Here is a 12,894-nt window from a genome sequence, read left to right as displayed (position 1 = left end):
TATATTGAACATCATAATAATATGGGAAATCTAATTTGTATTTACTTGTAATAATTTCTTGGCTTCGGCGAACAGAATTTCACAAAGGATTTTATATTGGTTTTATATTTTTTTTCAAATCAGTTAATAATCGACATTAGGCAATGGAAAAATCAAAATTAAGATCAAATTGGTTTGAAAAGCAAGCAAGCAAGCTACTCGCAGCTGCAGGTGAATTTTTCAAGTAATGCACACATGATATGCGGGTTACTTAAAGCTAGGCCTTTCTCGATTATGCTAGCATTTTTTTCGGCATTTTTTGGGAAAACAAGCATTTTTTTTCGTTTTTTCTTGAAAAAGAATTTCTAGCATTTTTCATGTTTTTTTTTTTTTTTTTTTTTTTTTTTTTTTTTTTTTTTTTTTTATTTTTTTTTTTTTTTTTTTTTTTTTTTTTTTTTTTTTTTTTTTTTTAATAAAAAAAAAAAAAAAAAAAATAATTTTATTTTAATATATAATTTTTTTTTTTTAATTTATTTATTTGATTTTATAATTTTTATTTTTTTTTTTTTTTTTTTTTTTTTTTTTTTTTTTTTTTTTTAATTATTTATTTTTTTTTTCTTTTAATAAAAATTTTTTGTTTAATAAAAATTTTTTTAAAAAAAAATTATTAAATTTTTTAAATAATTTTTTTTTAAAAAATTTTTTTTTTTTTTTTAAAAATATTATATTATTATTTTATTTAAAAAAAAACCTTTCGGTTTGATATTTATTTAATAAAATTCTCTCGAAGTGGCTGAAAGATGGTTTCGTTTCTTTACACGGCAAGTCCACAATAACATTTTTCATGACTGTGATCTAGATTTCAGCACTCAGAACTCAGAAGGATAAATAATCCTAAAGTTTCACAGTTTTGATTACTTAATTCGATTGTTTTCTGTCTCTTTCGGCTGTTTGTGCGTTGTGTTACTTGTGTACTTGTGTTGTGTTACTTACGTGTGTGTTTTTTTTTTATTTTTTTTTTAAATTAATATTTTTTTTATTTCTTATTTTTATAAACAAACAATTGTTAAGTATCACCTGTTGTTGATTTAAGCATATAATGTAAGAGTTCGTACGTTTTGTTTCAAATAAAACAAAGCATTCTTTGTAATTCAAGTGGCATTTTTTAAAGAAATCAGGCATTATTTTAGCATTTTTTTTGGCTTTATGCGAGAATTTCTAGTAGCATTAAATGCCAGTTTTACTAGCATAACCGATAAAGGCCTACTTGAAGCTACCTTTGCCATTTAATTTTATTGTTTATGCTTTCATGGAGATTAATTTAGCCACGTGTGTTTACTGTTTAATAAATGCATCGCTAAGAACAGATACAGCAATTGAAAATGTGCATACCAGACAAAGGATTGGTAAGACAATCGCGTTATTACAGCACAGTATATATGTAACGAACATGTTTGTATACGATTTTCTCGCAGGTTCGTAAAGAAATCGACGAGTTGAGGAAACTTCTGAAAAACCTAAATGCCACGTTAGTTGAGCGGATCACATCACAGGTAATACATTTAGACAGCTTAAGGCCATGGTTCATAATTATTTTAGCAAAAAAAATTGCCTTTTACTGAGATACACACTAATGTTATACTGTATAATGAAACTGCTGTGTAATAACGGTGCGCAATGCCTTTGTGAAGCCACGACTTGAATTTTAACTTAGCGCAAAATTAGGCTGGGCGTCCTGTGCTCTACCACTGATGTTAACAATTGGCAAACATGTAGTATTTCCCCAGCTCTCCACACTCACTATTCGATTTTTATTTTTGATTGACAGCAGTAGTGTAAAATAACATTAACCATTAAATTACAAGCTAAGGTAATTATATAAGGTGTTAGCTTTGCCCGATTTGTTTAGTTTTCCCGGTTTCCCTTGATGGAATGCTTGTTCATCGCAGGGTTATCCGCAGCAGTGAATTTGCCGAGACCCACTAACATACTACGGTGAAGCGAGGCAGTATGAGAGTCAAGTTTTATATATATATCCAAGTATACAGTACACAACGCAATGTCCCGGCCAGGCCTCGAAACCGTTCGATCTGCTTTTCTTTGCGTTAACCATTGGGTCACCGCGCCTCCCTTGTCAACTTAATTACAAACAAGTTTTCGATTCATTTCGCTCTTAATGCGTGCTTCGTTTGCGGCAAGTTTTGCATCACTTTTACTTATCGTAGATTTAGAGGTCAACTGCCATTTTCACTACTGAAAATACTTAAAACTGGCATGGTTCATGTTAATAATCCTTTTTTTTTACTCTTCTGCAACTAGGAAAAGAAAATACAAGAACTTACAGAACGCCTGGTGTCCACGGAACTTAAGCCCCCTTTTTTTTTTTCCTCCAACTTTCCATCGTCTTAACTAAAGACAGTCGAGGGTGCACTTGTTGGACAGGTTGCCGGGTTACGGAACGAGACGAAATCTACAACCGGTCCATTAAAGGAATTAAGAAACTTATGGAAAGCAGTGAATGCCACAGTAGAAGAGACAGCTAACTTAACTATAAAGGTAATCTTGATAACCGCATAATCTGGATATTTCATTTCTGTGTGATTCACCTTTAATTGGACCGAGGAGTTTGTTAGACCTCAATTCACTTTGATTACTTTATTTTTTTTCTTTGTGTTAGGTTGACGACGAATTCAGAAATGTACGGCGGAGTATGAATGGGTTAAAAAAGAGCCTATTAACTAACATGACATTACAGCTGGAAGTTTTGCAATCGAAGGTAGGAGTGAGACCTTTCTTATGTTATTACCCTATCCAGACCGAGGACGGGGCGAAAGAGCCCGCGCTGACTTTGAACGCTAATAACTCTCTCAATATTCAACTAAAAGCTGCCAAACTTTGCTACTTTATCTAAAACTAATCTGGAAATTATTTCGTAGGATAGGTTGCTGTTGCAGAAACTTGATGTTACCATGGCAACGGCATTTTGGCAGGCATGTTTTCCCCAAATTTGTAATTTTCGTGTTTCTCCTTTTTACGGATTTTAAATTTTTATTGATTTTGGGTACTTTGCAGTAATTTTGGGCGGTTTTCGGACGTTTTGGAAAAATTTCGAAATCCAAGATGGCAGATCCAAGATGGCGGCTATTTTGACATTATGTGGTTATTGTCACGTGACATGACGTCATCGTTCGTGCCGTATTCCAAGAGTTATATTTTCAGACATACTATATATCATGTAAGTTTCATTGTGACTGCTTAAATATTCTGGAAGTTACGGAGGGGGCGCGGAATTTCCTCCCCCCCCCCCCCCCCCCCTTGTCTGAAAAGATCCAAAAAAGCCCGGTCTGCATAGGGTTAATATAACAGATTTAAACTCAAGCTCGGGTAGATAACATGAACTTACGATTGAACCGTATAAATATCAATGTGAAAGTATATCACATGCATGCCAGTTATGAAGCTGAGAGTAAAGCCCGGACCAAACGAGGATGAGAGCTGATGAGAGTTGACTCTCATGAGTGTTTTCCTCAACTCTCATCGGCTATCATCAACTCGGGCCAAACGAGAGAAAACTCTCATCGACTCTCATGAACATTTTGAGCATGTTCAATGTCGAAGAGAGCGCATGAGAGTGCATGAGAGTCAATGAGAGTGCATGAGAGTTCCATGCCAAACGAGAGTGAGAGTTTGAACTCTCATCAACTCTCACCCTCCCTTGGCCCGGGCTTAACAGTAGGCAATAGACGCTCGGACCTCTATTTAGAAATCAGATCATAAGCACGAATTCGAAGTTCCATGAAGTGATTGTCAATGAGGCCGAAGGCTGTATTCATCTCATTGGGATCTCGAGCTCGTATTCCGTTGATTGTTTTTTTTATTATTGAATTCAAAGTAACTTTCTTCCACAAAATGATGTCCAATTAATTAATTAATTCTCCACGTATCTCTTTAACAAGATCGCGCCAAGACTGAATTGTCATGTTGTGAGTACATTCATAAATTAATTACGGTTTTTGTTTTTATGCATGCATGGAATATTGCAAGTAAGAACAGTCGATGTCCAAGCAGCTTATTATTTTTGTAAGTCGTTATAATTATTAGGTCATACTCCTGAGCAAGAAAGAAACACTGTTTATATTTTAAAGTAATTAACCAGATGTCACGAGTGCTGACTATATGAACGATACAGCTGCAAAATGTCTTGAACAAGATAACAAACTGAACATTATTATATGGCTACAATAGTATGCGCGCTCTGATTGGCTGCTGAGCGGGCATTATTTTCTTGTAATGACCGGGCATTATGAAAATTTTTCTCGGCTCAACGGTTTTTTGAGTTGTGAGTAAAAGCTACTAGCGAGGGGGCAAAAACAACAAAAAATGCCGACAAAATATAACTACCTTTACAATAACTGAAAGAAAAATATCAGCATACCGATACTTCTTTAGTATGAGCGACGAAGAGAGCCACAAAGAGCACGAGCGAGTTTTACCTCCAGTGTTTTTTCCCTTGATTATACTCTTTTTTTGAATAGTGCTTAAAGGCCATATAATAAATAACTTATTAACCTCGTCCGTTCGGTCATTAAAGTGGAATCTCAGACCTCGACCTTGATGTATTGACCTCGCTGTCGCTCGGTCAATACATCAAGGCCTCGGTCTGAGATTCCCCTGTAATGACCTCACTCTCGGTTAATAAGTGGTATGTATTTGGAAGGATGTCAACAGAACACTTTTATTCAAGGTGTGACTAATTATGGTGACCAGTGGAGAGTAAGGAACCCAGAAGGGAACTATTTTTTTTAGAGGGAAGGGAGGGCTAGTAGGAAATTTTAACCTTAAAGAACACAAATCTGGGCGTGGCTGAGGCTATACGTGAGCCCTGAATGATACTTTTCCAAAACAGACTGACAAATAAGAGCTACATGTATCTACATCTACATCGTCACTTTATTAAATCGTTTAAAAAAACCTTGAGTTATCACACCAAATGTAAAAATCTAAATAAAATCTTATGCAATAGGATATTAAAGAAATGATTTTTAATAAAACAAAGCCGTTGTCATCAAAAAATATTTCCTCTTTGAGGAAATTTCAAAGATTTCATGTCTGTTCGATCTCAACCACCAAGTGAACATAGCTTGACGGCGTCCTTCTTATTATTTCTTCTCACGCAACGATAAAAAGTACCCTGATGGCTATTGGCGTTTCGTCCTGAAGACATTGAATGATACCATCATCCGTAATCTTTACCATAAAAAGACAACAAACATCCCCGCCCCGTTACTCATATGTTCTATCTGATTTCTTCTTCAGATAAACCAACTCAATTTATCCATAGACTCATCTTATGCGTTGGCTAACCAAACAGAGAGCGCCTTCAAGTCTTTTAAGAACAACACAGAGCATTCTTTTATATCGGTAAGTGTGCATCTACAACATCAATACAGAGAAGGGATTAATAAGCCATTTTTTTTGTCTGATTAGAAAATGGATCTCTTATTAGACAAACTTCAAGAGATCAAGGCTACCATCGAACACTTAAACAATGGTAACTCTCTAAATTATAATTTATTGCCCTTATCTGATTGGATTTTTTTATTAATTGTTATCAATAGTTTTCACACACTCGCTTGTTTTTTTTATTCCTCTCGACTTTTTTGTTTACGGAAGGGTCTTGCCTCATAAACCAATATAATGTTTGCAACCAAAATTTAGACCACTTGGGTTTTGTTTACTGTAGCGCTTTATATTTTGGTCCAAATAACTGTGGATTTCAAGACGTTTCTTCTATGTCTCCCATTATAGGTTTCGAATGGTCTCAGGAGCTTAGAGAAAAGTGCAAACTTGACGAAAGATGAACTGTCCTTGACTGTTTCTAACACAAACGAAGAGGTAGATTTTATAAAATGCATTGTCCTTACTTTGGAAAGACCGCAAGGTTGCAATTGTACACCTGGGGGAGAAAATGTCTCGCCCAGGAATTGGCTTAAACTATCGCTCCCTACCTGATACACGGAAGTCAAACTATTTCAGCCTGATGATTACCCCGGTTAAGTGATGGTAATAGGTATTTTCATACAGTCTACGTTTTAAGAACCATTGAACGTAAGCAAGGCGAAAAAATACACATTCATGCAAGTGTCAAGTCAAATCAAATCAAATCTTAGGTTGAAAGATACTACGGTACAATGTGTGGAGTGACATGATAGGTAGAATATCAAAAAGATGATAGTCAGTTGATGGCATGAGCGACTCAGAAAAAAAAAATATGCTTTTTATTACACAGCTTAAAAACGCAACGGATAGACTCCATCTAGAAGACATCACTTTGAAAGCAATTTTAGACGAAATCAACAGAACGCTTTCCATAAAGGTAATTACCAATAACATGTAGACCCGATTATAGATGAAATTGACGCCTTAGAGCAGGAGTACATGAAATGATACAAAGTTTCCATAAACTTTCAGACATACTTTTGAAAGACGTTAGAGTCACAACCCGTCTGTTATAAGAACTATTGAATCGATTTTCGATACATCTCTGCTTGAAAACGTATTGTTTTCACAGGGAGAAATTAAAACACTGGGACTGGTTGGGGTTGGTTTTATTCCCTAATATATAGTGACTTACATAAAACTCGGCCCAATAGCTTTACAAGGTTTAATATAATCTTGTTAAGGGATTTGGGTCAGTATTATAACTCCTAGATACATACGAGGTATTGTCAATACATGAAAAAGCCTCCAATAATGCCTATTTTAACTGCTAGTACGGTCCTATCAAGGCTTTACAACATCATCGCTTTCAATCTTGAAATTCGACTGCAATTTATTATATTTTGTTGTTTTTTCAACCATCTATCTCGCAGGTAGAGAACGTGAGTAAGCTCCAGGGCCCAATCGGTCATCCCGGCTTCAACGGCTCTCAAGGACCGATTGGTCCAGCTGGACCACGAGGATTCAATGGGACACAGGGACTCCAGGGTGCCATAGGCCCTCAGGGATTTAACGGCTCACAGGTAGCTCAAGGTTTAACCGGACTGCCGGGTCCCCAAGGAGCAGGAGACTTTTCTCAGTGTAAGCACAAGACTAAAACGGAGACGGCCAGCCAAAATCCAGTTACAAGCAACATTCATGCAGCTCCAGTTAAGGTCACCCTTGGTGAACCGAGTGTAAGTTTATTCAATGTTTTTGGCTCAAAACTAATAGTGTCGAATAGTGTCGCACTTAGGTTTCTTGCTTAAGTCTAAAACTTGTAAGTACCTTGAAAAGAAAAAAAAGCAGTATCATACGAAAAATCTTCCAAGTAGCTTCCTTTTAGATAATAACACACAAGGGTACAAATGCGGAGACCATCTTGTACAGCAAAAGTAGTTACCACATACAAGTCGCTTTTATTAAGATGGTCACACGCTCATTTAAGTTATAAATATACATTCTATCAAAATGATTTAACCAAAGTTGTGCATTTTTTCCCGTGAAATTATGAAATTTTGTCGCTAATAGAAATCATGTTATTTGTATTACCCCTTAAATACGCTAAATGTTGACTCCCCGCAGAGAAACCAACACATTTTTTTTAGTTAGGTTTCACTTGCTTGTTATCGATTATCTGATATATAAGTAAAGGATAAGGACTTGACACCGTGGCTCTTGGTCGAATTATAGGGCTGGCTTCCATAGTACCTAACTTCTTTATTTATTTTAAAACGAACGAAGTGTACGTACCAGCTTATAATTGTGGGTATTAATTTGAAGCTACATTGTGGTCCTTCTTAAATCGCCTAAGTACATCTGTCCTATCGTGGAGTCAAGTAAGAAACTGAATGTATGTATTCTTTTTTTTAATTGCAGGGGAAAAGGATAGTTGGTGCTACATGCTCAGCGAACTTCGCTCAACAGTATTTTCTTACAACAGCCATAAATCCAGCTAACAGTCAAATATTTTACTACTGTAAATGTTATGGTCATTATGGGGCTGGGTCGACAAGTGTACAATGCACCATGCATTATTGGGAATGTCCGCTGACTAGTTAAACTTTATCTACAGTCTATTTAGTACATGGGGTGCCCTGTAAGTCCACAATTAATTATGTTAGTCTTTTAAATGGGCTACATTGCCCATTCAAGAACTCATTCCCAAGATCTTTTCGGCATTGGCGCCCACAGAAGATGAATAGTGAAAAATACTGTAAAAACCCATAACACGGAATTAAGATAGTTTGCAGCCTAATTTTAACGACAAAATGTTTCAATGGTCATGTTTTGATGTTCAGGAAATCATTGCTTGGTTCGTAGCTAACATTTCAGCATAAAAGAAAATAGTTTATGTTTTTATATGACAAAGGCAAATACGACTTTTAAAAAATTGGGTAGTGGCCAGCTAACTTATACTAAACGATATTTAACAAATCAATACACGGTTGTACATTTAAAATGCTTTTTACTCTTGTAAATACAAACGATCATATTGTTTTCATGGTCTACGCTCTTAAAACTTAAAACTTTCCGGGTTTTTTACGTGATTTCTACGCCCTAATAGACTGTAGGGTGGTTATAGTTCTTTTAGAAATGGATTAAAACTTTACCGTCGAATCATTAGCTGGAAATGCAGTGCAAAATCACGCACGTGTGTTATTCCGAACGATCACGTTTCTGTGTGAAACCACGAAGTTACACTTAAAAAGTCTCAAATGGCATCTAACAACTACCCGGTCCTCGCTTATTAAAAGAATCGTAAAATTTTCCCAAGCTAGTACACCAAATATTGCCTTAAAGGTGCATATCCTTGAAGGTGCATATCCTATAACTGCTCTCTACCAATGAGCTCGCGGGAATTATCATAATTATATGGACATATATTTTCAAAAAAAACTCTTCACTTTTTTTTTTTTTGAATTCGGAGATAGATCGTTTCATTACTATTATGTGCTGTCATTTACCCTTCGCCGTATTATAATATTTCTTGATTAAGTACAGAAATAACAACGTACATTCTCACCAAATGCAAAATAAAAGGTAATTCAGGAATCTGGTGTGGTTCATGATTCATAAACTGCTTTCAGATATCCCGTAAATGCGTCCCGGATTAAGTAGTTAAGAGGTAAAATATAAATATTGATCTCGGTATCTATGTAACATGTTTGGCCATTGTCACTGATTTCCGTCACATTGAAGCTTGGTTTTGGCCAGTTAATTTGTCGGACAATTCCCATCCATGGATAGAGTACTAAGGGCCTGTCCACGTTAACCCGGGTAAATTTGAAAACGGAGAAATTTAAAAACGTCGTAAAAAATGTTTTCCGTCCACATTAAGGTCGCACAGGACCCTTGCTTATAAATAAATTCCTTAGCCAAATCTCTTGACGGGTTGCTATCTTGTCATTGTCTTGTAAAGCTTTAATTCGCTATATTTAGAACATCGACTTCGCTAAAATTTATCAACCTCATTAGGGGACGATGAATTTTCATTAATATGATCGTCCTTTACTGAGAGATGTCTGTTGACTGCGATGTTACTTGCTCTTATAAGTTTAACTGCGGATAATGCGATTTTGTGTCCAAGTTTTCAGTTAGAACAGCGCACAGAATTAAAAGATTATATAACCTATTGATAAATTATAACCTCTTTTGTGCTATGGGAAAACCGAAATTTTCGATTTTTTAAAATACTGCTAAAAGTTAATGGCTTCTAAGAGAGTAAAAATGTGAAATCTAAACTTTGAATCGTGCTATCTTCATTTTGAGAAGGATGTTTAAAAATTCGCTCTTGACATAGCACAATAGAGAACACCAAGTTTATGTTCCTCGCAAATCATTTCCCGAGTTTCTTTATCGACGGAGAAAACTTAATTTGGACAACAAAATTGCAGGTTTTGAGGCTTTTAAGTTAAAAGCGTTCAAAGTCAGCGCGGGCACTCCCCACCCCCAGTCTGGATAGGGTTAAAAAAAAAGCATTTTTATGAATATTTCGTTTGATGTCGGCTTCAGGCGTCGCAGCTCGTGCAAACTCTTTAAATAAATACATACCAATGATTGCAATTTTACCCACTTTGGAGAGCGTTTTCGAAAAGTACCGTTTTCGGTGACCGAAAACGCCGTTTCAGTGTGGCCGGTTGGCCTGTCCGGGTAAAAAAAAAAAACGCTTCCAAATTTACCCGGGTCAGTGTTAACAGAGCCCTGGATCCAAAACCTTTCCATTTTTCTTTCCTTAAGACGAAGCATAAACTGAAGCAGATGCTAAAAGACCAAAGTTGCGACTGGTTAAAATTATTATTATTTTTTTATTAAATTATCCCACTGGCCAACTTCCATCTAGGCTGGTTTGTTCAGTCAGCCTTTAACTAGGATCGAAAACCGCCCCTTCAGCAAACTTCACGATCATGTCTGTGACCCGTGAGCAGTCCGGCTCTCTGATTGCCTGATTCACGAGAACAATAGAAAATTATTTATTAAAATAAAAGACTTTATATGTTTTGTGGTGATTCCTTTCTTCGTTAGTAGTTACTCTAATTTACATCCCATCTAAAGAACCTTTATGGCTTATCGCAAGGGCAAATATGGGTAAGCATGGGTAAGCACGGCTATGACCGTCGTTCCGACTATACCGACTGTACCGACTGTTCCGGCCGTATTGACTGTACCGACTGTACCGGCCGTACTGGCCGTACAGACTGTACCGGCTGTACGGAATGTACCGGCCGTACAGGCGTACCGATTGTACCGGGCGTACCAATTGTACCGGACGTACCGAGTGTACCGGGTGTACCGAGTGTACCGAGCGTACCGAGCGTACCGAGTGTACCGAGTGTACCGAGTGTACCGACTGTACCGGCCGTACCGACTCTACCGGCATTACAAAGCGTACCGAGTGTACCGGGTGAACCGGGTGTACCGGGTGTACCGATTGTACCGGGCGTACCAAGTGTACCGGGTATACCGAGTGTACCGAGCGTACCGAGCGTACCGAGCGTACCGAGCGTACCGAGCGTACCGAGCGTACCGAGCGTACCGAGCGTACCGAGCGTACCGAGCGTACCGAGCGTACCGAGCGTACCGGGTGTACCGAGTGTATCGGGCGTACCGAGCGTACCAGGCGTACCAGGCGTGCCGAGTGTACTAAGTGTACCGATACCGGCTGTACCGGCCGTACTGACTGTACCGACTGTACCGGCCGTACCGACTGTACCGGCATTACAGGGCGTACCGAGTGTACCGGGTGTACCAAGCGTGCCAGGTGTACCGGGCGTACCGGGCGTACCGGGCGTACCGGGCGTACCGGGCGCACCGGGCGTACCAGACGTACCGAGTGTACCGGGTGTACCGGGCGTATCATGTGTAACGGGCGTACCGAGTGTACCGTGTATACCGAGTGTACCGAGCGTACCGGCCGTACCGGCCGTACAGACTGTACCAGCCGTACCGAATGTACCGGCCGTACGGAATGTACCAGCCGTACCGGCGTACCAATTGTACCGGGCGTACCAAGTGTACCGGGCGTACCGAGCGTACCGAACGTACCGAGTGAACCGGGTGTACCGGGTGTACCAAGCGTACCGAACGTACCGAGTGTACTGGGCGTACCAGGCATACCAGACGTGCCGAGTGTACTGAGTGTACCGATACCGACTGTACCGGGCGTACCGAGTGTACCTGGCGTACCGGGTGTACCGGGTATACCGGGTATACCGAGTGTACCGGGTGTACCGGGCGTACCGGGCGTACCGAGTGTACCGAGTGTGCCGGACGTACCGAGAAGTGGCGTTTGTGTTTATACCTTTAAAACATCTCGTTCAAACATTTAATGAACCGGTATAGTCATTAACTTTGCTGTAAAAAGCAACTACGATCGATAGAAAAAAAAAACAGAATAAGAGCGTTCCGTTCCGTGACGATTCGATAACTCAATTAGTTCTTGTTTGTTGAATGAAAATTTACGTTGTTAATGAACCAAAATCTTTGTTGAACAGTTCTGACAGGAAACAAATACTCCAGGTGTACTGCGCTTTAAAGATCTTTCCCGAAGAGATGGTTTTGATTTGATTCGTTTATCACTTTTTGTTCAATGATTATTGAACGTGTTAAATTAAGACATGGCTTTTTCAAGAAAAACAAAAGTATCATGTTACGAAAGTGAGAAAAACAATAGTATCATGTTATAGTGTTTGACAAAAAGCCAAAAGTATACTGTAAAAAACAAAAGTATCACGTTATGGTTGTTAAAAACCTAGCAACAAAATAAGCGCTTTAAACAGAATAAGAACGTGCCATTTCGTTATTTTGATAATTATATTAGTTCTTGTTTTTCAATTACAAGTGAATGATGAAAGTTTACGTATTAAATAAAACAGTTCTGACGTATCAAAGTGCATAAAAAAATATTTTGTTTGCAAGCAAATTTTGTGCCAAAAGTCATTCCATTAGTCGCCATACACAAATAGCTCAACACATGACATGAGCCATCCCAACAGGAAAATCACCCAGTCTTATCCCAAGCCACCCCAAAAGATTTGAGTCGAGTCGAATCGAGTTGCCGACCTTTTGTAATCGCACTGATAACTGACTTTTCCGTATTTTACACAACGGGGCCATTTGCACTTGCCGACAAGTTTGGTAACAATACATCCAAAGCCCAAAAAAGAAAGACGTAATGACGTAATGGATATTGTTAATGGATATTGATATTGTTAATGTAATGCAAAGGTATGGTGATATCATGATCCTCATCATCGTCATCATCATCATCATCATCATCAACACGAGATAACGAGAGACGCATACTTGAACTTAAGGTCAATAAAATTCAGGCTGTTTTGAAATATCTACCTGTGACATTATGGGACCATTCCAGTGCTTCGAATTCATGGCTTGAATTTTCCCCTCAAAAAGTTTTATTTCTTTACCGAGGTAATA

The 12,894-nt window shown here is 38.1% G+C and overlaps 2 protein-coding genes across 2 annotated transcripts in view; both read left to right on the top strand.

The window, feature by feature from the left end:
• Nucleotides 1–12,894, top strand: part of LOC144634413 (uncharacterized) — a 54,966-nt gene that overhangs the window by 23,340 nt on the left and 18,732 nt on the right. The window lies entirely within an intron of this gene.
• Nucleotides 1,362–8,976, top strand: LOC144635477 (uncharacterized). Its single transcript, XM_078494578.1, has 8 exons — nucleotides 1,362–1,385; nucleotides 1,455–1,532; nucleotides 2,395–2,535; nucleotides 5,296–5,400; nucleotides 5,788–5,874; nucleotides 6,269–6,355; nucleotides 6,852–7,154; nucleotides 7,837–8,976. The coding sequence occupies exons 1-8, from the start codon at nucleotides 1,362–1,364 to the stop codon at nucleotides 8,017–8,019; spliced, it is 1,008 nt and encodes a 335-aa protein (XP_078350704.1). The 3' UTR covers nucleotides 8,020–8,976.

The sequence above is a fragment of the Oculina patagonica genome, chromosome 13 (assembly GCF_052425735.1).
Source record: "Oculina patagonica isolate OP01 chromosome 13, crgOcupat, whole genome shotgun sequence".
Taxonomy (NCBI): Eukaryota; Metazoa; Cnidaria; class Anthozoa; order Scleractinia; family Oculinidae; genus Oculina; species Oculina patagonica.
This window is presented reverse-complemented; position numbering and strand designations above follow the sequence as displayed.